General features: G+C 41.9%; 2 protein-coding genes across 3 annotated transcripts; both read left to right on the forward strand.

The window, feature by feature from the left end:
- The first annotated feature begins 4 nt into the window (after positions 1 to 4).
- On the forward strand, positions 5 to 11,763 carry brd9 (bromodomain containing 9). 2 transcript variants are annotated; one of them, XM_063198868.1, is made up of 17 exons: positions 5 to 121; positions 864 to 1,078; positions 1,649 to 1,858; positions 2,119 to 2,251; positions 2,493 to 2,550; positions 2,650 to 2,794; positions 3,127 to 3,237; positions 3,749 to 3,945; positions 5,637 to 5,769; positions 6,177 to 6,249; positions 6,341 to 6,436; positions 6,745 to 6,877; positions 7,621 to 7,732; positions 8,000 to 8,056; positions 8,347 to 8,449; positions 9,261 to 9,431; positions 11,450 to 11,763. In XM_063198868.1, the coding sequence occupies exons 1-17, from the start codon at positions 73 to 75 to the stop codon at positions 11,548 to 11,550; spliced, it is 2,097 nt and encodes a 698-aa protein (XP_063054938.1). In that variant the 5' UTR covers positions 5 to 72; the 3' UTR covers positions 11,551 to 11,763. The 2 variants fall into 2 exon arrangements, with proteins under 2 accessions (XP_063054938.1, XP_063054939.1); XM_063198869.1 differs by having other exon boundaries at positions 1,649 to 1,840.
- Positions 11,764 to 12,113: 350 nt separating this feature from the next.
- zdhhc11 (zinc finger DHHC-type containing 11) lies at positions 12,114 to 22,758 on the forward strand. The gene is made up of 13 exons (XM_063198040.1): positions 12,114 to 12,214; positions 12,374 to 12,415; positions 12,538 to 12,685; positions 13,797 to 14,018; positions 14,402 to 14,577; positions 14,727 to 14,828; positions 16,286 to 16,410; positions 20,176 to 20,328; positions 20,560 to 20,678; positions 20,791 to 20,849; positions 20,948 to 21,011; positions 21,338 to 21,419; positions 21,610 to 22,758. Exons 4-13 carry the CDS (start codon positions 13,797 to 13,799, stop codon positions 21,807 to 21,809), a joined length of 1,302 nt encoding a protein of 433 aa, XP_063054110.1. The 5' UTR covers positions 12,114 to 12,214; positions 12,374 to 12,415; positions 12,538 to 12,685; the 3' UTR covers positions 21,810 to 22,758.
- Positions 22,759 to 23,316: the final 558 nt, after the last annotated feature.

Genomic DNA, 23,316 nt, shown 5'->3' on the forward strand with positions numbered 1-23,316 from the left:
CTGGACAATGGGGAAATAGTTGTAAACGTTTTACAGAATCATTGCTCTTTCGTTTTATATAAACACTACACAATGGGAAAGAAACATAAAAAGCACAGAGCCGAATGGAGGACAGTTGATGGTGAGCTTTCATCTTTTTTCTTGTTAGCCGTAATGCAATGCAGACAAATATTCATTGTGCTTTATCGACTAGCACAGGTAGGTGAGTGATTGCAAGCAATCTATCTGTTGGCCTACTGGGCGCTGTTTAACTGTCAAACTAATATTAGTACTTGAGGCAGGGGAGATAATATTACTAATGTATTAGTTAGAAGGTTACTTTGAATACTGGCACTTCACCTTCCGACTATGTGCGTTGAGGGGCTGTAAACACAACACAGCCTGCTCTAATGAAAGCTTCAAAATTATAATGTGCAATAATAGAATAGAGTAATTTAATTAATCCCGAAGGAAATGAAGGTGTTCAGCACCAAACGTGACTACAGAAACACACGCGCTGTATCAAGAAAAGCAAGAAACAAGAAGCACTCAACAGTAAATAATAAACCAACAAGGTACAAAAGTGTTAATAACAAAGATAAGATGTTTTGCATATGACCGCATGTATTGTAGTGTCCAAATATATTGTTCAGTTTTGCAGTGCAGTGCATAGAGCCTTAATAGAATAAATAAGATTAGCCCAACAGCACCATTGAGAGTAAATGGCAGCAAGGAGGAAAAGGTGTTCTAGTAGGGGGGTAGCTTGTGGTAGTCCAAGTAGCCTAGTAGTAGGCTACAGTGAATGTACAGGGATGGCAGTTTGACAATTTGAGATGTTTGTTGAATTGTTTTGTAATTCATCAATTGCTTTCATCACTTTTAAGATTCCGAAAACAAATCCCTGGAAAAGCCATTGAAGTTGGTGCTGAAAGTAGGTGGCAACGAGGTCACCGAGCTCTCTGGTTCTGGCCATGACTCCAGCTACTACGATGACAGATCGGACCACGAGCGCCACAAAGACAAGAAGAAGAAAAAGAAGAAAAAGTCAGAAAAGGACAAAGATAAGCATGTAGACGACGAGGAGAGGAGGAGGAGAAAGGCAAGTGGATCACAGCAGCAATCACTTCCAGCCTCATTCTGCATTGAGCACTCTGGAGTGCATTTCTGGAAAGTGTAGTTGTTAGCAGTTAGCAACTTTGGTAGTTGCCAATGGGAAATTGCATTGCAACCAACAAAGTGGCTAACATAGTTAGCAACTACGCTTCCAATAGTCAAAGTTAGAAGCTGTTTACACGTATATGGAAATTTCTGAAAACTCACCAGTTTTGGCCTGTCATGTACACGTAAACAGAGTTTTAGGAAGCACATTTTAACCCCATTTTAGCCTGCTCTCTCTCTCTCTCTCTCTCTCTCTCTCTCTCTCTCTCTCTGAGATGTATAAAGTAAAAGTAGAGGTACTTTTACAAATGTAATTACAATGCTCGTAGTGTGATATTACAAAGCTGAAACCAGGTAATATTATTATCTCTCTAGTTGTAATTATTTTTGTAAGAGTACTTTTACATCTACTTTATGCAAGTCTGCTCTCTCATGTGGATGCATGCACGCACATACCTGCACATCTAACTGATCTGCCAGTCCGCGTTTTAACTATATCAGTGCTTTTCAGGAGGAGAAGAAGAGGAAGAAGGAGCAGAGAGAGCAGAGTGAGATTGCTGTTGCTGCTGCTGCTGCTGCTGGTGGTTCTGTTGCCACTGCTACTGCCACAGGTGCCTCCACTGCCCCGGGTGTCCCTGGTGTCCCTGGTGCTGCTGGTTCAAATGCCCCACTGCCCCCCCTTGTTTTGCCAAGGCCAGTTGAGGTGAGGGCCCAGGACGAGGTGAGGCTATTTGGGTCATCTGGATAACATACTAATACAAGATTCTTTTTCCTTTGTACTTATAATTTAGTCCTGCTCTGGTTGCACCGGATTGTTAATTTAGAAGCGCGGAGTGCGTATCTCTTGTGTTTTACAAGATTGTACTCTTTCTGCACATTGTACACATTGTTACATTGGATGTCACTTTTGGGGAAAAAACATTCATTAACAAAAAGAAAAACTACATGAAGTCAAACGTTTACATTTGCTGTTTTTTCCAGGCCCCGGAGGAGAAAAAACGTAAACGTGATAAGTTTTACTCGGAAGAAGGTGCTGAGGAATTCCATCCCAGGATTAAGGTTGACGTTGAACAGGCAGGTGACCGGCCAGTTCGATCCTGCAGGACCCAGTCAGGTAAGATGAGTCATTGAAGTGTAAAGAAATCCCACACACTGTCCATTCCACCAACAAACTTAAATTGGATGACCAGTTTGATGATCATAAACTATTTCAGTGCTGAGTTGTGTTTACCGATGCTTCTTGATCACATAAATGTCCATATTATACGCCTTGCATGTCATAGCATATTGTTTTCTTAGTGTGTAATTTCTAAAAATGGATACTGATATTTCCTGTCTTTTTCCTTATATTACAGATAGTGAATGCACACCATTTCAGCAGATCCTAGAGCACTTCATTCGGCAGCTTCAGAGGTACACTGCAAGCTGTGCCGTCGTTTTTTTGTGTGTTATTCCCACAGGGTGGTGTAATCAGGCCTTTGTGTAGCTATAACCTGTTTTCTTGTGACACAGGAAAGATCCCAATGGGTTCTTTGCATTCCCAGTGACAGATGTCATTGCTCCCGGCTACTCCACCATCATAAAGCACCCCATGGACTTCAGCACCATGAAGGACAAGATCGCAGCAAACGAATACAAAACAGTCACAGAGTTCAAGGTGTGACTAAAAACAATATTAGTATATATAATATCTTTGTTCAATGTTTCCTTATTAATTCATTTGAACAGTAACAGTTATTCATGTTTACAGTAACAGTATTTCTCTAAAGCTCATATTACTACCCTCTCAAACACCCATCAAGCATCCCTTTTCCCCTAACCACCCTTTGACAAGCATGGATAATATATCAGGCAATCATTTTTATTCATTATGGTTTATATTTTATAGTGAATCATACAAAGGAGATTTTATTGTTCAGTACATCAAACTGTGAGGAAAACTGAACCTCAGTGACTGAATACAATGTTTTGTTTTTGTTAAATCTACAGGCTGATTTCAAACTGATGTGTGACAACGCCATGCTGTACAATCGACCCGAGACAGTGTATTACAAAGCTGCCAAGAAGTTACTACACACAGGATTCAAAATGATGAGTAAAGTAAGTATCCAAAACCTTGTGTTTTATGTCTAAATGGCAAAATGTCATTTGCAGATATAATGCAGTGTTTTGTCCTCGCCCCAGTACCAGTCATTGGAGTACAAAGAGCAGATCTACATTTTCCCATAGCAGTCCTTTTGCTATTAATGATCTATTTGCAACATTTGTAGTTACACATGCATGCATGCACACAGACACACACAAATACTAAGATACTTGCCCTGTTCCGAACGTACATAACATTATGTTGTTGTTACACGAGTATTATATTCTATATGTAGCTATAGAATTAGTGCTAGCCTTTATTGGACAGGACAGTTCCGCAGGTGAGGGGAAGAGAGAGAGAGGGTCTAGGGTTATAGAGAAGTAACCCAGGCCAATGTTTTACCAAAATTCAGATTCTGCACCCCATGGACATACATGGTGCGGTGTGTTTGCACGCTGGGCCACAGCATCCCTTGGAGATGTATTTTTTTGTTTGTTTAATGGCTTGTCTTGGTGCTGTCCACAGGAGCGGCTCCTGACCCTGAAGCGCAGCATGTCCTTCATGCATGACATGGACTTCACACAGCAGGCGGCCATCTTGGGAGACGAGGATGTGGCTGCTGAGGAGCCGCAGCCCGTCGTCATCCCCATCCCCGTGGAGTCGGCCAAGAAATCCAAGAAATCACAAACCCATCACAAATCACAAGAGCCCACCATTATCAGGTAGTATGATAGTAATTACAGCAGATTAAACATGACTATAACTGAGAAATGGCTCAAAAAGTGCAGAAAGACAGAAAATAACAGTACATTAGTGATATCTTCTTAAATTGTATTAATCTCCTATCCAAGACAGAGTTGAGTCTGATTATTTAAGGGACTCATAAGGTCCGTCAAGGGGCAGTGTGGCAAAGAATAAGGTCCACTGACCTGTGTCACATCATGCAAACCATTCAAAGAGCAAACTGGTTTCCTACTGGCCGACCAACAGGTCGACACAGTGTTGTGTAGAGTCATTGCCTGATTATCATCATGACTTTCAAATCTCTTCGAGTCTTGGTCTGACCAAGATCGTAACAACTAACATTCTGAAACGGCATGGTTGACCCACCTACCTTGATTTGCTACTGGTCGAGGGTAGAACAGGCTGAGCCAAAGTTTAAACCAAACATTTCTTAGTCCCCAGTAGAATGTCTCTGCTTAAACAACGTCACTGCTTTGAACACGCCTCTACCCAGAACGGTTGGAAATGCTCAAAGTTGATTAGTTCCCGACAAAGTGGGTGGAGTTCCCGCTGTATCGGGATCCAGATTCTACCTGAACGAGCTCTTGGCCTTAGTGAGTGTAGCTGAGCCGAAGGCGTTGCGTCACCACTAAGGCGGAGCCTGGGTAGTAGAGTCACTAGTACGTCATAAAAAAAATCCCTTAGGCGGCCCAGCCGTGGCTTAGTTGGCTGGGCACTGGACTGCTACCCGGGCAACCTGGGTTTTATATCTGACCCAGGTCATTTCCTGATCCTCCCCCGTCTCTCTCTGCCACTAATTTCCTGTCCCACTCTCCACTGTCCTGTCTAAATAGAGTTGAAAACCCTCAAAAAAAACATTTTTTTAATCCCTTTGCCATTTTGTTTTTATGATGAATGTTGAGGTAAAGGTGTAAGGACAGCTTTCTGTCTGTGGAGCTGCTGGAGTAACCTGCTTTACCTCATCTGAATAGGGACTGTTTGTTTAAGAATTTGCATTTGACATTTCATCACCATTTGGAAAACTCGAGGGGCTGTATTCAAATCATTCCTGGGTGTCATGCGTATAAGTTTCCAGTGCCAGATGGGGTGTTTTTAATGTCTTTCGCTTTGATGAGTGTGTGCATTTGGTTGGCCATAGGAATTGTTGATCTAATGGCTAACTTAATGCAGGTTAGTGTGTGCTACAAATAAGACAAGGTTAAAGACTATTTTAACCCATTGTGTCCTGGAGCGGCATATATGCTGCATTTGAGCTGTTTTATTGAAAATGTGGGTATGTTAGAGCTGAATGAACACATTCTATTGCACAACGAAGGTTAAAGCTTTTACATGCAGCTTATGTCATGTTTTTATGTGCTTCGTAGGCTGAGCTATTTAGGGTTTAAGACAGGGCAGGGCACCTTTTCCCAAAAAGGGCATAGGCTAAAATGGGTTAAGTTACCAAAGGAGTTCATAAAAAGATTATTACTCCTGTGAAGGAGAATAGAAGGTTAATAACGTACTGAAAGGATGCAAAACAGAGAAAACCTAAAAAGTGGAAAATAGAGTTATAGTACATATACTCTACCAATAAAGATTACAGTAGACAATATACAAGTTAGTGGTGAGAGATGAATGCTGCTGCCGTGTATTGACGTGTCTGAATGTGTCCCTTGTGTGTGTTGGGTAGTGATATTTATGAGCCGGAGGGGAATGCCTGCAGCCTGACGGACAGCACAGCAGAGGAGCACGTTCTGGCCCTGGTGGAGCATGCAGCCGATGAAGCCAGAGATCGCATCAACCGCTTCATGCCCAACTCAAAGGTACACAGCACACTAGCATATGCTGAAATGTTTTTGCACAGAGTCTTTGTCCACATCCCAGGTGCTGATCAAAAAAAGAAAAGGTAACTATTTTTTAAAAAAAATTGTTTGCTCCAATTTTTCTAGTCTTCTATTTAAAATTATTTTCTAATTTAGCAAGATGATGTTTCAACTTTACTCAGGTCTTCCTCATAGGCCAAAACAACGGACATGAGTGTTCAGTCAGTGTCTTCTACTTTAATTCAATAGTCTTTTTTTGCTCATACCCATTTTTTATCTGGGAAGTTGACCATGCCTGTTCTTTTCATCTCTGAGTCATAGCAGCTCCACTAGCAGTGCAGTGTAGTGTCATGCACCGTACACCGTGTTGTGGCTGTTTTGGTGAACTGCTGTTTATACATCTGCAGATTGGCTATCTAAGGAAAGAGGGAGAGGGACTACTGTACACTGTGGTCAATCAACAGGAACCGGACGCAGAGGGTAGGTCTTAGAAAAGGACTCTGGTCCCTCTCTGGCATTCACCCCCAAACTTCAGTCCGTCTTCTCATCTCTGGTGTATTTTTGCTTTCAGAGGAGGAGATCCATCCTGTGGACCTGAGTTCGCTGTCAAATAAGCTCATGCCTGGTCTGACAGCCCTCGGATTCAAAGATGACAGGAGATATAAGGGTAAATCAGCTGCAGTGCAGTGCTTTGCTATCTCTCACAGACTCTGGGCCTTGGTATCAAAGTGAATCAGTCTTGAGAGACTGTATGTATTATCTCACTGAAAACATGAGAGAGCTGAAGCTTGTGTGTGTGTGTTTGTTCACTCGCTCAATGAATGAATGAATCAATCAATCAATCAAGATGTATTTACAGAGCACATTTATCATAATCATGCAGTTGACTCAAAGTGATTTAGTCTTCAGAATATGTTGTTCAAGTAACTCACAAATGTCTATATGTTAATACCGTCCTCTACGTGGCCCTTACAGTGACGTTCCTGAGCAGTGCATACAACACGCAGACCCTTCAGAACAACTCCATCTACCCTGACCTGATGCCGGAAGAGATGGATGTGCTGTACTCTGCCTATGGGGATGAGGCGGGAGTGCAGTGTGCCCTCAGGTATGGTGCAGGGCTTGAAGTGAACTTTTTTTGCTCTCCGGCCACTGTGGCTAGTGTCTTTCCCGCGTCACTAGCCACATTCAGCCTTTCTGCTAGCCAATTTTGTTGTCAGTATTTTTTCTTCAGAATATCCTTGCATTTAATGCAAACAAGTGATACAACCACCGTGATTTTTCAACACCAAAGAATAAGTTACCTGTCAAAGTGGCTAGTTATACTGAAATTATTACTAGCCACAGCCACCGTTTACCTGTATTTGGCTGGTTGGCAGGTCAAGCCCTGGTATGGTGGCCCAGCAAGACTCACAAGGCTGAAAGAGCTCAGCCAAGGTGCCTGAGCCAGGCATTGGACAATATAGGCTACATTTGCCTTTGAGAAACTCATAAAAAAGGCCCTACCGTGGCCTAACGGCACTAGATACTACGCAACCCAGGGTTCAAGTCATTTGCCGATCCTCTCTTATCTCTTTCTCCTACTCACTTCCTGTTACCTCTCATACTGTCCTATTGAAATCAAGGCAAAAATGCTCCCCCCAAAAAAGAAACTCGTAAAAAACTGCATGTTAATATTTTTCATTGTATTTCTATGCATTTTGTAATCGTTTTAAAAGTAATTTGATAATTTAAGGCGAAGCATACGTAATATCATTATAGGCATAGAATTCAATCTTGATCTGTGTTATCCTTGATTCAGGAAAATGGTGAATTGGTTGTGGATTTTGATTTGTGTTTCTTTCTCTGTAGTCTCCAGGAGTTTGTGAAAGGCTGTGGAGGATTCACCAAGAAGCTGGTGGATGGACTGCTGGATAAGATGACTGGCGGGGATCACTCCAAAGCAGTGCTCCAGATACGACAGGTACCGTACCGAGAGTCCTTAGTACGACTGCCTAACATGGATAATGGCTGACATGCGAAGACCTGCCTCATACTGACATAATTGCCCGTGTTGTGCTTTACAAATAAACACATTTTTGTTAAAAGACTAGTGAAGATTAGTGAAGTTCGGTAGATAAAGTTGTAAAATAAATCTGTTGTTGAATTGTGTTTCCTATACATTACCTAAACAATATACATATAAAAACAATGTACTATGCCTATGCAATGTCATTTCTTCATGTCGCAGAAACGGAACATGGCTTCAACACCTGATGAAACCAAGGGCAACATCTCTGATATGCAGGTAAACAGGCAGCAGAGTGTTTAGTATCAAACATAAACTACAAGCTGCCCCCTTTATCAGGCCTTAGCAAAAGATGTAATGGCATGGTTAAAAAAATATTTTATTTGTTTAAAAATTGGAGCATCATACAGATGTAGTCTTGACTGTTCTTTACTTCAAGGTACACAACAAAAATGGAGACTACATCTGTGTTGAGTTTTTTTTGCCACGTTGCATGAGAACAGAAATATATGGATTTACTTCTTGTGGTCTAATAGCGTGGTGTTTATTGTTTTGCATCACATCGACAGGATGGAAGTGGTTCATCTGCAGAGGGTGGCAGCTCCATGTTGGATTTCATGTCAAAGAGCTACCCTGACATGTCGCTTGATATGTCCATGCTAAATAATCTTGGTGAGTCGTAGTGCGTTTTTCACTGATATCTCATTGAAGTCAGGATGATTCGCAGCATTTCTTTAATTCTTAAGTCTTCTGGTTCTTTTGTATATTAAGTATTTTAAGTATATTGTCTGGGCATTTTACTTGTATTGTGATGGGAAAGTGAGGTTGGATTGGGGTATGACCCAGGCCTGACTGGAGCCTAGGTCCCCATCTGTACCTTTATGGTGCAGCTGTCTGTATTGTATAGGCACAGGTGTGTTAAAGGTGAACTGTTTAACATTTTTAGCAGTTTCTTTCCAGAATTCATGCTGCCATTCACAAATGTTGCCTTTTTCCACAAATACCTACCTCCACCATCAAATTCCAAGTATTCATCATTATGACTGTGAAAATTGAACTTTACATACATGAATAGGTGGATCTTCTCCATGTCATGAATTTCCAGACATAGAGATGTTTAGCTGCGGAACTTACTGTACTTTGGTCATACTTGTAATTATTAGTTTATTATTTTGTAAATATTCATGAAAAGATCAAATTTGGCAATAAGCAGCACAGTTTCAATGAGCAGCAAACAGTAGTTGCAGTACCTACTCTGGCCACCATCCTACACAGTGCACCTTTAACTCCATGTGCAACCAGCATGCCCTTCCCGTTTATGGGGTGCATTTCCCGAAAGCATAGTTGCTAACTATGTAAGCTACTTTGCTAGTTGCAATGCAATTTCCCATTGCCAACTACCCAAGTTGCTAACTGACTAACAACTACGCTTTTGAGAAACGCAGCTCTGACTTGTTGCTCTGTCCTGGGTGTCCCCCTCCAGGTAAAGTGGTGAAGAAGGAGCCAGAGCAGGAGGATGGCCAGCCGCACTTTGAGGACACGGCCAAGCTGCTGCAGGACTTCCAGGAGAGCCAGGGGGAGCGCGTGGGCTCCAGGCCCTCCTCAAACCTCTCCTCCCTCTCCAACGCCTCAGACCGCGACCAGCACCACCTGGGTAAGACTAAGATGGACTCCCAACACAACTGCGCATTGCAAGTCGAGATTTAGTCAAAAAGTAAAAAAAAAAAAAAGAAGAGGGAAAGGGAGGAAGGCAGAACGCTGAAATATAGAATAGAATAGAGTAGTAGAGCATCATGTATTGATCCTGAGGGAAATGAAGATGTCCAGTAGCATACATACATAAATACAGAATACACAAGACTTTACACACATCATTGCACTCACAGTACAGGCCAAAAGTCTGGACACACCTTCTCATTCGATGCTGTCTCTTTAATTTCCTGGCTATTTACAGTACATTGTAGATTTTCACGGAGGCATCAAAACTGTGCATAAAACACATATAACTTATAATTATGTGCTTAATAAAAACAACTCAATTTAAGCAGTTGTCCAACAGCAATGGCACCTGTCTATCCACCTGATGTTAACACGGCACAACTGATGGTCCGACACATTTCAACAAGCTTATTTTTTGTTTATTTTCATACACCCAGTCAGTCAAGTCGATCTTAATTGAACAAGTCCTCCAACAACACATGTTTGAACATTGATTTAGGCATTTGCCAATACAAGCATTTTACAAACATTTTCTTGATCTGATAGTGAGTCACTTGGTCTGACCAGATAGTTACTTGGAGAAGTCACTTGTGTTCTGAAGAATCTGCAGGGGTTTCCCCTTCTACTAACTTTTGGTTCCACTATTCCACATAGATAACCAGCTACTATGTTAGACCAAGTGACCCATTATCAGATCAAGAAAATGTTGCTTGTATTGGCAAATGCGTAAAACAATCGTCTTACGATTCTAGTTCTACAATTCTAGTGAGTTATTGGAGGACTTTTATGTTCAATTAAGATCGACTTCACTGACTGGGTGTTTTTACATGAAAATAGACAGAATTAGCTTGTTGAAATGTGTGGGATCATCAGTTGTGTCATGTTGACGTTAGGTAGATATACAGCTGCCATTGCTGTTGGACAACTGCTTTTTTTTTGTCAACACACAATCCAATATATTTGGAGCAAGAAGGTCCACTTCAAAGGAGACTGGGCCAAGGACGACTGGAGCACACAGGATACGTTTTTCTGTTTTTATTGTGGTGCGAGCATGACTAGTCTAGTATATATATTTATTATATTTAGTCATGACTAGATTAGTCATGCTCACACCACAATAAAATCAGAAAAACAGATCCTGTGTGCTCTAGTCGTCCTTGGCCCAGTCTCCTTTGAAGTGGGCCTTCTTGCTCCAAACTGAATACAGTCCCAGACTGTGAGCACCAAGAAAGCTAGAGCGCAAGTGTCCTCCTTTCCTTACATAATCCTATATGTGTTTATGCATAGTTTTGATGCCCTCCGCCTTTTGGCCTGTACTGTATAATGCATCTGTGTAGCGTAGACTACAGAACACACAATAGTCATCACACAAGACATTACACACATCATTGCACATATAATTCGTCGGCTTTACTTTTATTTTGGTCAGCTACCTAGAAGAGAGAAAAATAGTTTTAAGCTTACTTCAACCTTTATGAAGTCATGAGGGCATGATGCAGTACGAGGCAACTTTTTTTGGCGATGTTGCCAAGCAATGTTGTTGGCAGACAAGTGAGACACAGGCTGACTTATCAGTAGTACATTCACAGTGAATCATTGAAAAAGAATCTCGACAGTATTTGCCAGCAAGGTTGACCCGCAACACTGCCAAAAAACCCTCTATCATCACCAAAACACATCTTGCCTTTCTTTTTATTAGACCTTATGTGTACAGTACAACTGATACAGAAAAGCTTTGACTTTAAATCGGCTCCTGTTGAGCATGCCTTTTCACTTAACATAATTGTAGGAAAGCAGAGTTAAAATATTGTATAACTCAAATCAAGTTTTGACGTAAACAGTAGCCATATAGTAGTAGTAGTTGCACATTTCTGAGATGCCAGTATTTCTCTGTTGCACAGTTTGGTGATTACAACTCACATTTCATTCCTTGATTCTCTGTTTCCTGTGTAGGGAGTCCGGCACACCTTGGTGTTGGAGAACAGTCGGACATGATGCATGATCCCTATGAGTTTCTCCAGTCCCCTGAACCAGGCACGACTGCCAACAGCTGATGATGATGATGATGATGATGGACTCCATCTTCTGATGTAACATACACTTGTAAATGGGCTTACTCTGTGCTGTGCTATATGTAGCTCTGAATGGAATGGACGGATTTGAAATAATGTCAAATGAGAGTGTTTTTGTGATTAAAGTTGTACATATGTATTTGTATTGCCTGGTACCGTTTGACAATAAATGCTCCGACAAGCATTTTTAAACAAGCCTTTGGAGTTTGACTTTTGATTGGGAAGAGTGGGTTTGGGGTATTATCGTAAACACCTTTCTCACAGTGCCATCATGGTGGGCGATGTATGGTAATTCTGTGGAAATTCCCACAGTTGTGACATTTATCAAGTTCATAATTAAAAACTACTAAGGCCACACAGACATAATTTAGGGCTGTACATTTTTTCAATACTAAGAGCATAAATGTGGCTCTCACATATAGGCCTATGAGAAATATAGGTCTGTTGACATTCATTGTTCACTAACCTGAGTCTTGATATCCAGGAAAGATTTCCATTTAATTTGCATGACCTGTACTCTGTAGTAGAGGGAATGGGAGTCGGGGACAAGAGGCTGACAAGTGGCCAGAAAGTGAAATGGGGAAATATTCTTGATGTCATGTGGATGCAGCGAGGGAAGTTTTCTCAGAATATTGGCTATATCGATGTAGGTCTATATATAATCGTCTTTTGTTCGTTGGTGGTGGTGTATGACGCCAACAAATGTTTTTTGTTCTCGATTTTCACATAGCCACTCGTTGGTAAGTAGGCATGATGACGTGTTCTGTTTCCCTACTTGTGGTTTTGTTCCTACCTGTTTCCATAGCCCTACCAGGAACCCAAATGAATCGAACGTGTTCAGTCAGCTGTGAGTACTTTGTAGGCTTTTTAACTTCACAAATGTGTACTTCAGCTATTGAATGCATTCGTTTTGCTCGTTTGGTTTGACATCCGTGTGCGTTTCATTTCCCTTTCTTTAATGTTACGTAGTTTGAAACTCCGGCAGGTGAGCTGCAAAGTCACCTGTTAATGTAAAGACCACCTGAAAATGGAAGAGGGTATCCAGCGTCTCGGAAATGCGCGTGAAGCAAAGTGAGCGTGTCCTCGAGACTGAATACTCGCTATTGCACCGTTGGAGGTAAGCGACATAATTTGATATTTCATATCATATTGATTTCAACAAAGTTGCTAGATCCTCATGAAACATATGTTGGAAAGTAAGGAAAACTGTCCTGATTTTAGTAGACAGAATTAATCTTGGGTTTAGGGCCACGTTTTTCTCATTTACAAGTGGGCAAATAGGTGGATTATTGTTCCCTGGAAACACCCATTTATAATTTGCTCGTTCATGAACACCTGGGCCACCATCAGGTGTCTGATGGTGCTTTATGCTCCACATGCATGGCACACATGGAATAGTTAGGCCTACGTGTGTGTGTGTGTGTGTGTGTGAATTTATTGTAGGCCTACATGTATCTTAACATGTAATAGCGACTGGATTTTCATGCGGAAAAAAGTGTATTCCAGGGGGAAATAAACTCAACCAAGAGAGCACACAAAATGTCTATTTAAAAAAATATAAAAATGAAATAGGCTACTGAAATTATTATGCTGCTCTGTTTGCGTTAGTGGTCATGGATACCTCAACCTGTCAACCAATTTGTTACGCTACAACGGCCTATGTGTTGTTACCATCATTGGCAGGGTAAAGCCAGGACTGGGATTCATGACTTAATTTGCTAAGAAGCCATTTCTCACCTGTCAGGCTGTAGGCTACAGTTGGACGTTATCTTGAGAAGTATACTCAGGTGATTCTGCAGTGCCAAAGACATATGACCCTTTGCATTTGCATGAAGTGTTCCATTTACTGAACAGTTCTCTTCAGCAGAATATTTTGTCTTTCTTATGCCGTGGTAGAGTCTTCACATATAGGAGCGGGAAAGGATCTGCACACTGCTTGCAAAAGACTTAATGCCTGAAGAAGATCTATGCTCCTAATAAATTAAGTCTTTTGCAAGCAGTGTGCAGATCCTTTCCCGCTCCTACATGTGACAGTTTTTTGATTTGGCACCTGCTGATGCTTTTTTGCTGGATGTGCGCGCTTTCCACTACACTCAGAGTCTTCACATATAGCCTTAATGATTCCAGGCATCAAAGTTGGCCTATAGAATTTCACACACACCCTGATCTGACCCCTTCTTCTCCAATCTCCACCCTCATCTGACCCCTTCTTCTCCAATCTCCACCAGATGCGCGGCTGTACACGGCACTTGAGGCGGACCGCTCCCACCCATGCAAGCAGCCACAATGAGCTGGTGGCCCCTGTGCCTCAACCACAGCGGAACGGCTGGTCTCTGCCCCCCAAGACAATGCAGCTGGTGGCCTGGTTCACCTATGCATACTTTGCCATTGTTGGCTTTGGGATCTTTATCCCGTTGCTGCCCCATCCTTGGAACTCAGTGTCTTATGGTGTATCCTTTACTTTACTGTGTCCTGTACGGTGCAGCACGCTGGGTGTAGAGGTTTTGTTTGACTTTGTTTTAGTACAGTAGAGTAGTTGAGAAGCTTAATTGATCCCCGAGGGGAAACTCGGGTGTCAAGTAGCTTACATAAATAGGCCTACACAAAATGTCCACATGGACATTTAAAGACACATACCTGTATAACACAGGTAATAGTCAGGGTGTTCTAATGTTAAAGATTAAAATCACAGATGCAACCTGGAGATCACTGTGTGCCTTATGAAGTGTGCCTACTTAATCATCACCTGCACGAAATTACAGTTAACAATGTACAGTGTATTGGTGGTCATATTTGTGTGCCTTCAACTTAGCCTTGACTTTCACCTATTCAGATTGTTGGTGCTGCCTTCTTTTTACACTTGATTACCCACATCGCCTCAGTGTCTATAGACCCAGCACACCCCAATGTGCGTGCCAAAATGTACTCCAGCACTTTGCCTACTTTTGACAAAGGCAAACACGCACACGTGATTGAAAACGACTACTGCACTCTTTGTGAGGTTGAAGTGTAAGTGCCATTGTCCCCATCAAACTGTGGTGTTTGTTTTCATTCTTTTAATCGTGTCAGTGAACAAAGTCACCATTCACAATTGTATTATTTTCGTCTCCATTTCTCACCGTTGGCATTTCCTCTTTCTGTCGCCATCCATTCCGCAGAGGACCTAAAGCCAAACACTGCCGCACTTGCAACAAGTGTATTGCAGACTTTGACCACCACTGTAGGTGGCTCAACACATGCATCGGAGGGAGGAACTACTGGTAAGAGGAAACTGGACCCTGAAGATGATATGACACTTTCCCTTTTGCCAACCAGCGCAGCCGGGCATTTTCAGCTCTTTAGGCGTTATAGTCTTGTTCCTCTTTAGGTTTGTACTGTAGGTCTGGTCAGGTCAGTTCTTTTTTTTATTAAAAGACAATTTCTTGTTTCATGGTCTAGTTGACATTTACATAGAATTGCCCTTCTGAAAGGTCTGTGCCCTCACTGTAGTGAATATCTCGTCATGGTCTGGACTCGGAGCGATCTGTACCAACCAACCTGTGCCCTTGACAAGCAGATCACTCCTCTGTGTGTGTGTGTGTGCGTGCGTGTGTGCGTGCGTGTGTGTGTGTGTGCGTGCGTGCGTGCGTGCGTGCGTGCGTGCGTGCGTGCGTGCGTGTGCGTGCGGGCGGGCGGGCGGGCGGGCGTGCATGTGTGTGTGTGTGTGTGTGTGTGTGTGTGTGAGAGAGAGAGTGGTGGGGGTGGGAGCTAAGTAAACATACTTAAAGTTGTGTAAATATGTGGATGGGGCAAGGTAGACAATTTCCTTTTTCTGTGGCAGTTGGACCAAAATAGATCTTCTCTCAGCCTGCAGTGCATGTGACCTGCTACAATCATAGTTACAAGATTTGGTTAAAGGTCATTACATTTCATTTCATTACACTTAGCTGATGCTTTTATGCAAAGCGACTTGCAGTTATGTACAGGGTATTGATTACAGTCCCGGGACCAATGTGGGGTCAGGTGCCTTGCTTAAGAGCACTTCAGCCATGGATGCAGGTGTAGGGAGGAGTAAGGGTGGGATTTGAGCTGGCAACCCTTTGATCCTAAGATAGTGTTTCTCAAAGTAGGTGGTACAACCCACCAGGGGGCGTTGGGGCCGTTGAGAAGGATACAGCTGAGAGGGGGCGGTGCTTAGTTGCCATTGGGGGATATTAGTCCATCTATTTATTTCTTGTACTAAGGGGGTGTTGTCAGGCTTATGATGAGGTCAAGGAGGCATTGGGAAGCTTGTGATGTGGCCAAGGGGGCGTTTGTTCAAAAAAGCTCGAGAAACACTCTCCCACTCTCGAGGACCACCTCCCTAACAAGGCCACGGCTACCCACTATGGGTGCAATGTGTCTACGGTGTGCATGTGCAATGTATTGGCCATACACAAACTTCAATTTCAAGTATTCTAATTTAGTTAGTCCAACCTCTATATTCAGGCAAACCTTTTGAACTTCACGGTACTGGTCAAATTTATTGTTTTTCACTCACTATAACATGAAGTTTATTGTATTGTCGCTTATCACCCTTTGCAAGTTTGAAGTAGACAAGTGAAATTTTGGTTCATAGTCCAACTGGAAAAACTAGAAAGGACATAGGCTACTGTATGCCTATAGGTTTGTGTGTGAATTGTTCTTATTTCGATATCCATGGTTTAATAATTAATTATGGATCTTATCTTTAATTCAGGGTTTTCTTCGTCACCGTTTTGACTGCCACCGCCGCCGCATTCCTGCTGGTCGTGATTATTCTCTTCGTCTTCATCGAACACTTTGTGAACCCAGATACACTTCGCACTGCACCTCAGTTTGAACGTAAGACACCTGTTTGATTGGACTTTTCAATGTTAAACATATGTTTTGAGGGATAGCTGAACATGTTTGAAAATAACAGTTGATAAGTCAGCTGCATACAAAATGGGCACTCACTCACAGCAGCAGAGATGGCCAAAGTAAAAGTAGAAGTAACAAAACAAAACCTTCCATAGTTTCCTACAAAACCCAAGTGACTTCACTGAGTAACTGATCTACAGTTACTATAGAGTGGTGTAACGGATTCTGTGTTTGTTAGATCACATTTGGGGGTTTTCTCATTAGGTCTTCATTTTTTTGTTCAGTAACGTCTGGCCACCTCATTAGGTACAATGGAATAACATACCGTTATGTGTATCATATGTAATATCATATGCTAGTCAAGTCAAGTCAAGTTGGCTTTACAGGTATTGTTAATTTCATTACATGCGCTGGTCATACAAAGAATTGAAATTACGTTTCTTACTTTCCCATGCAGATATAGACCATAGACTTTAGGTGTGGACATATACAATTATACATAGACAGTACACATGGGTCATTTCACGTGAAATCAGACACTTTGGGACCCGACCGACCCGGATTTCGATCATACTTGGTGTGCCTTTTCAGTAGCAAGGTAGCACTCCAGAACTGCATTGGTTTGAATCTGACACTAATATTAAGGGAGAAACAGACTAGGAAAGGTTTACATGTGAGGGTAGGACACTATACATTCAGCCTTGAATATATCAGTCAGTGTTAGTCACAAAAAGATGCCTGTGGTGTTGTTTGAAAGCTCTTTTCTGGCTCTACATATTACACAATCACCTTGGAATACAACTACTCTCAGAATATGAATTATGATAAATTGAAAAATTAAAAATTGAATATCTAAAAAACCTATATTTTAAAATGGCCAGTTTCTTGTCCAAACGTAGCCGGCAATGTCATGAGCAGCACCTAAAATGCTGGTGTTCGGTTTGTTATTCATTTCAGAGAGAATTTGACTCACAAATATGGCGTCATACAGACCACTTACTAATAATATGGTAATACCATAGTATAGCATCACATGACAAAACAAAAACAAAAAACAAAAATGGTCAGTGTCCATGGTCCCAGGTTTCAGCAACTAAGCAGATGTCCATTTATACACACCAACTGATGATATGTGAATGTTTGAACATTCCTTCTCTGTGTACCTGTGCCATCTTCCCTTTACCGTACTTTAAAGAGATAATCAATGGCTACACTCTCATTTTGTACTCTACCAGTGCATTTGAAGCAACAGCTGTGTCTTTTGTAGATAATGTATAAGTACGATCCGTTGCAGTTACAGGTTCCACTACCAGAAGCACATCCTGATGATCCATGACAAGTCTATCTGGTCTGAAGGGAAAAGTGAAGGATGGAGATGGCCCATGAGGATGCAGGAAGTTCAGTTTCACCTCTCCAGTGCTCGGCATACATTCCTCAGCACATGCTAGCCACCAGTTGCCATCATATACAGCTACAACATACCCTTTGATGCTTGAAAATGTAACACATTCCTTTACTGAGCTCACTCTTTCAACTCTGCCTTCTCTGAATGCTGAAAATGGCCTAACTTCCACTGTGTCCATTGACAATGGGCAGAAGCTGTGTAGTTTTTGAGTACCTGGAATAGTTCTTGCAGATTCAAACCTTTTCAACAGGTTCTCAGATTCATGATGGTACATCTCTGTTGTGGCAAACTGGCAATGGATGTTCTTGACATTATCCTTGACTGACTCCCTTGAACCAGGAACGTTTTTAAAACTATAGTTTTATAATTCAAGATGCTATTCAATCATTTCACTGGAACAACCAGTGCAGGCCACAATCCATCCATTTGTATGCTACTACCAAGATCAGTTGAAACTGGGGAAAAAATCTGTTTTGTTGTTATTTCAGACTGCAACATTCATGATACAATTGCTGTACATCTGTTTCAGAAGCTCCTAATTCAGTTCCTCAGTGACACTTCATCAATGACAGAACGTCCAAAGAAGATCCTATATTTTTTTCTGATGGCTGTGCTGCACAATATAAGAACCTTAAAAACACAACAAATTTGTGCCACCACGAGGCAGATTTTCACATACCTGCAGAGTGGCACTTTTTTCCACATCACATGGCAAAGGTCCATGTGATGGCGTTGGAGGGACAGTTAAATGGCTTGCTGCACGAGCAAGTCTGCAACGTCCTATTGATTTGTAACGCCATACCAACTGATGGAATTTGTCAAGGATAATGTCAAGAACATCCATTGCCAGTTTGCCACAACAGAGATCTACCATCATGAAGCTGAGAACCTGTTGAAAAGGTTTGAATCTGCAAGAACTATTCCAGGTACTCAAAAACTACACAGCTTCTGCCCATTGTCAATGGACACAGTGGAAGTTAGGCCATTTTCAGCATTCAGAGAAGGCAGAGTTGAAAGAGTGAGCTCAGTAAAGGAATGTGTTACATTTTCAAGCATCAAAGGGTATGTTGTAGCTGTATATGATGGCAACTGGTGGCTAGCATGTGCTGAGGAATGTATGCCGAGCACTGGAGAGGTGAAACTGAACTTCCTGCATCCTCATGGACCATCTCCATCCTTCACTTTTCCCTTCAGACCAGATAGACTTGTCATGGATCATCAGGATGTGCTTCTGGTAGTGGAACCTGTAACTGTAACGGGACGTACTTATACATTATCTACAAAAGACACAGCTGCTGCTTCAAATGCACTGGTAGAGTACAAAATGAGAGTGTAGCCATTGATTATCTCTTTAAAGTATGGTAAAGGGAAGATGGCACAGGTACGAGAAGGAATGTTCAAACATTCACATATCATCATTTGGTGTGTATAAATGGACATCTGCCTTAGTTTCTGAAACCTGGGACCATGGACACTGACCATTTTTGTTTTGTTTTTGTTTTGTCATGTGATGCTACTATGGTATTACCATATTATTAGTAAGTGGTCTGTATGATGCCATATTTGTGAGTCAACTTCTCTCTGAAATGAATAACAAACCGAACACCAGCATTTTAGGTGCTGCTCATGACATTGCCGGCTACGTTTGGACAAGGAACTGGCCATTTTAAAATATAAGTTTTTTAGATATTCAATTTTTAATTTTTCAATTTATCATAATTCATATTTTGAGAGTAGTTGTATTCCAAGGTGATTGTGTAATATGTAGAGCCAGAAAAGAGCTTTCAAACAACACCACAGGCATCTTTTTGTGACTAACACTGACTGATATATTCAAGGCTGAATGTATAGTGTCCTACCCTCACATGTGAACCTTTCCTAGTCTGTTTCTCCCTTAATGTTAGTGTCAGATTCAAACCAATGCAGTTCTGGGGTGCTACCTTGCTACTGAAAAGGCACACCAAGTATGATTGAAATCCGGGTCGGTCGGGTCCCAAAGTGTCTGATTTCACGTGAAATGACCCACATACATTCTATGTCTAATTGTCTATGTCCACACCTAAAGTCTATGGTCTATGTCTGCATGGGAAAGTAAGAAACGTGATTTAAATTCGTTGTATGACCAGAACATGTAAAGAAATTGACAATAAAGCCGACTTGACTTGACTTCATTAGCATATGATATTACTGTACATAGCGGTTACACCAGTTATTCCATTGTACCTAATGCTAGTGGTGTACCATACATTTCCTTCTACTTTTACTGTGGCCACCTCTGCATTGCCAGTTCCATTACCCTATACTGTACATATCGTTGTCTGTATTTCTACTTGTCTGGCCAGGTGTGGAGAACTCAACATGGCTGGTGTTTCTGCCTCTGGCTCCGGTACAAACCAGCTCCACGGGTCTGTTGGTGGTGGCTGGCTTCACCCTACTGCTCGGCCTGGTTTCCCTGGCACTCATAGTCCACCTGCTGGGATTTCATATCTATATCTGTGAGTGTTGAGACAGACAGACTGTTTGTGTGTCCAGTGTAAATGAGTACAAGATAACCAAAAATGGCTAAGCAATGACATTAATGGACAGAGTTCTTTGTGTGTGTGTGTGTGTGTGTGTGTGTGTGTGTGTGTGTGTGTGTGTGTGTGTGTGTGTGTGTGTGTGTGTGTGTGTGTGTGTGTGTGTGTGTGTGTGTGTGTGTGTGTGTGTGTGTGTGTGTGTGTGTGTAGTGTTTAACAACGTTAGCACATATGAGCATCTGCATAGAAAAACAAAGCGCCAGGGACAAAGTAATGGCAATTCAGAGGAAGGCCCCAAGCAAACTTCCCCAGACAGTGAAAACACTAAGGTAAGGCAACTTGCTCTTTAATGTTTTGTTGCTTTTAAGATAGAGGGAACTGGCTACATTTGTATCTTCAACATTGCTCAGCTAGACCACTGTTGTTTTGTTTTGTTTTCAGAAACAGACGCCATCAGAAAAATCTGCAGAGTATGAGTTGACTGTGCCTATTGAAACCAGGTGACGCTTTGCATAAAAAGACAATGCCACACTATAAAGATTGCCCAATTCATCACCTCCGGTTACTGACCTTGTGGACATGTTTATTTTCTTTGCAGCAAGTGTGACTACATGGATGAAAGACAACTTGCCTCTCGTCTCTCCGATGCTATTTGTGCAGAGGTACGTGAAATGGCTTACTATCAGCCTTTACAGGTAGATTATGTAGGATCTATTGGTCAAAATACAGCAAGTTGGGCAGGCTGAATATGCCTATTGCTGGAAATTCAAAATGGCCGGCATAAAGAAGAGACACCTTTTTCTGAATGAAAAGTGGAATTTTCCCAGTGGATGAATAGTTAGAAATTGATGGTGGTGGAGAAAACTGATGATAACAGTTGTGAATGGGCAGCATCATTCCTGGAAGTAAATTACTTAAAAATGGCATACTCTACCTTTAATACTTGCATGTACATTTATCATTAATGCTAAGCATGTGTGCATTGCAGATGAAACGTATCAAAACATCTCCGCCTGGAGTGGATCATAGTAGTTATTATAGCACTGGGTCCTCTGCACATGTGACGTCAGGTATGTGATATTATTACATTGATATGGCTGATTGAGTTTAACTGAATTCAATATTTATATGTTGAGTTGATGGAGAAACATTTGACTTAGAGCTCATAGATAGGTCTACAGTTTAACCAAACAATGCAGTATGCCCTATACTCTTTCTCCTTTATTAATGCTTAATTACACTATTGCCCTTGTTGTGTAGGTGTGATGGCCTATGATGAGTCAGTGAGTTGGAGTGGCAGTGCGAGAGGGGCAGGCAGACAGCTGAAGAGTGAGGTGTCCGTGGAGGACACGCCTGTTGTCCAGGACCCTTTGGGAAGCTCTGTCATGGGCACCACCTCAGTGGACGGACATCAGCAGAGAGTGGACACGCATTCAGATGCCCCCCTCAACCAGGACTGAGGAGACATTTCTTGGGGGGGTGGGCGGGTGACGACACAACACAAGACTGACGGGAAAACCCAACAGAAGTCAGTACACTGAAATTCCAACCGATGTTTCTAACACAATGTTGCGATTCATTGCGGAAGACCCTGATGGGTCAAAATGCAGACTTCTACTCGATAGAATACACTCGTGCCCTGCACCGAACATCATTGAAGTGGGATGTGTGTACAGTTACTATTTTAAGGAGAACTCAATGGACCTGGAATACCTCAGAAGACGGGTGTAGTTGCTGGCTCCTGTTTTGAGCAGTTCCCTTTGGTTACTGTATTACTTTTTTGTCTGCTGATTTACAAGACATGGCAGATGTTTTGATGTACTGAAGTGGACACTCTACAGTGATGATCTTTACCATCCGTGATGGAGACTACACTTTTTTTTTTACAACTTCAGGATTAATTTATGCACACAGCTAATTGCATTTTTTATTTGCTTTTATTTTGAACTTGGATACATGAAATAACAACATAGTATATGTCGTAGTATTACTTCTTCCGTCATAGTCAGACTAATTTGATTCACACTTTTCTACAGAGTTTCTAATGTTTTTATATTTTAAAAATATGTCCAATAAAACCAGCCTGCCAAGTCAAATGTAAAATGTTTAGTCTGGAATTGCTTGGTGAAGATAGCTAAAGGCTGTGGGTGGGACCAATCCAGAGCTGTCAAAAGTGTAAGTAAATTTATGGTGTAAATACGCTAGCACATGATATAACATAACTGTCACACAATTTACTGCATTGTACCTAATGAAGTAAATAGACTGTTGTTATTTAAAAACACCAGCAGAGAGTAAGCTGATCGTAAGACAAGCACACAGGTCTTCTGGTAATTCAGACATGTTTCCTATGTTGGGAGGAAATTGGGTTTCTTTTTGTACTTTTACTTTTTACTTTTGACACCTCTGCTCTGGGCCGAAACCATTGTCGTTATCGCTGACGTATAGTATATACGTCATTGGTCGTTATGGCTGAAATTGCCTCTGCACTGCAATGGCCAACGGTATGACCAGTCAATCGACCACTTTTCAGTTATCCTTCTTAGCCATTCTGCTGTCTCCATCGTCGCGCAATTGTGTCATCATCCTGCCAAGCTCATCCTAAGACTGAAACTGGGAGGGGTGGGTGGGGTGAGGGTTGTACTTGTGTTGTGATGGGTGGGTCGGGGACGGTGCCTGTTGGGGTGATCTTACACAGACCAGAATGTGACCAACTCACCAGCCAATAATCTAATTAAGATTCAGTTAAGGTTAGTTCAGTGGTTCTTAGCTGGAATGGTTTGGGGACCCACAATTTTTCAGCATCCAACAGCTCATGGACTAGTGCTAGAACAAGTCACTAAGCAATAATCCTTTTGGCTTTTTCCAGTTTACTAAAGATAAATAAAACGTCTTTTTTTGTAACCACAGGATGGGGCTGTTGCTCACTGCTTCAGCTGAGCATGGCATGCCTGTGTCCAGATCTAA

Source organism: Engraulis encrasicolus, chromosome 5, assembly GCF_034702125.1.
Source record: "Engraulis encrasicolus isolate BLACKSEA-1 chromosome 5, IST_EnEncr_1.0, whole genome shotgun sequence".
Lineage (NCBI taxonomy): Eukaryota > Metazoa > Chordata > Actinopteri > Clupeiformes > Engraulidae > Engraulis > Engraulis encrasicolus.

What these genes read in the sequence shown, in the direction of transcription:
- zdhhc11 (XM_063198040.1), top strand. Translation starts at nt 13,797, where the DNA reads ATGCGCGGCTGTACACGGCACTTGAGGCGGACCGCTCCCACCCATGCA. An exon ending in ATCGGAGGGAGGAACTACTG is followed by an intron (nt 14,829 to 16,285) that starts GTAAGAGGAAAC and finishes TCTTTAATTCAG; the next exon opens with GGTTTTCTTCGTCACCGTTT. An exon ending in CTCTGCACATGTGACGTCAG is followed by an intron (nt 21,420 to 21,609) that starts GTATGTGATATT and finishes CTTGTTGTGTAG; the next exon opens with GTGTGATGGCCTATGATGAG.
- brd9 (XM_063198868.1), top strand. Translation starts at nt 73, where the DNA reads ATGGGAAAGAAACATAAAAAGCACAGAGCCGAATGGAGGACAGTTGAT. An exon ending in AGATGACAGGAGATATAAGG is followed by an intron (nt 6,437 to 6,744) that starts GTAAATCAGCTG and finishes TGGCCCTTACAG; the next exon opens with TGACGTTCCTGAGCAGTGCA. An exon ending in CAGTGCTCCAGATACGACAG is followed by an intron (nt 7,733 to 7,999) that starts GTACCGTACCGA and finishes TTCATGTCGCAG; the next exon opens with AAACGGAACATGGCTTCAAC.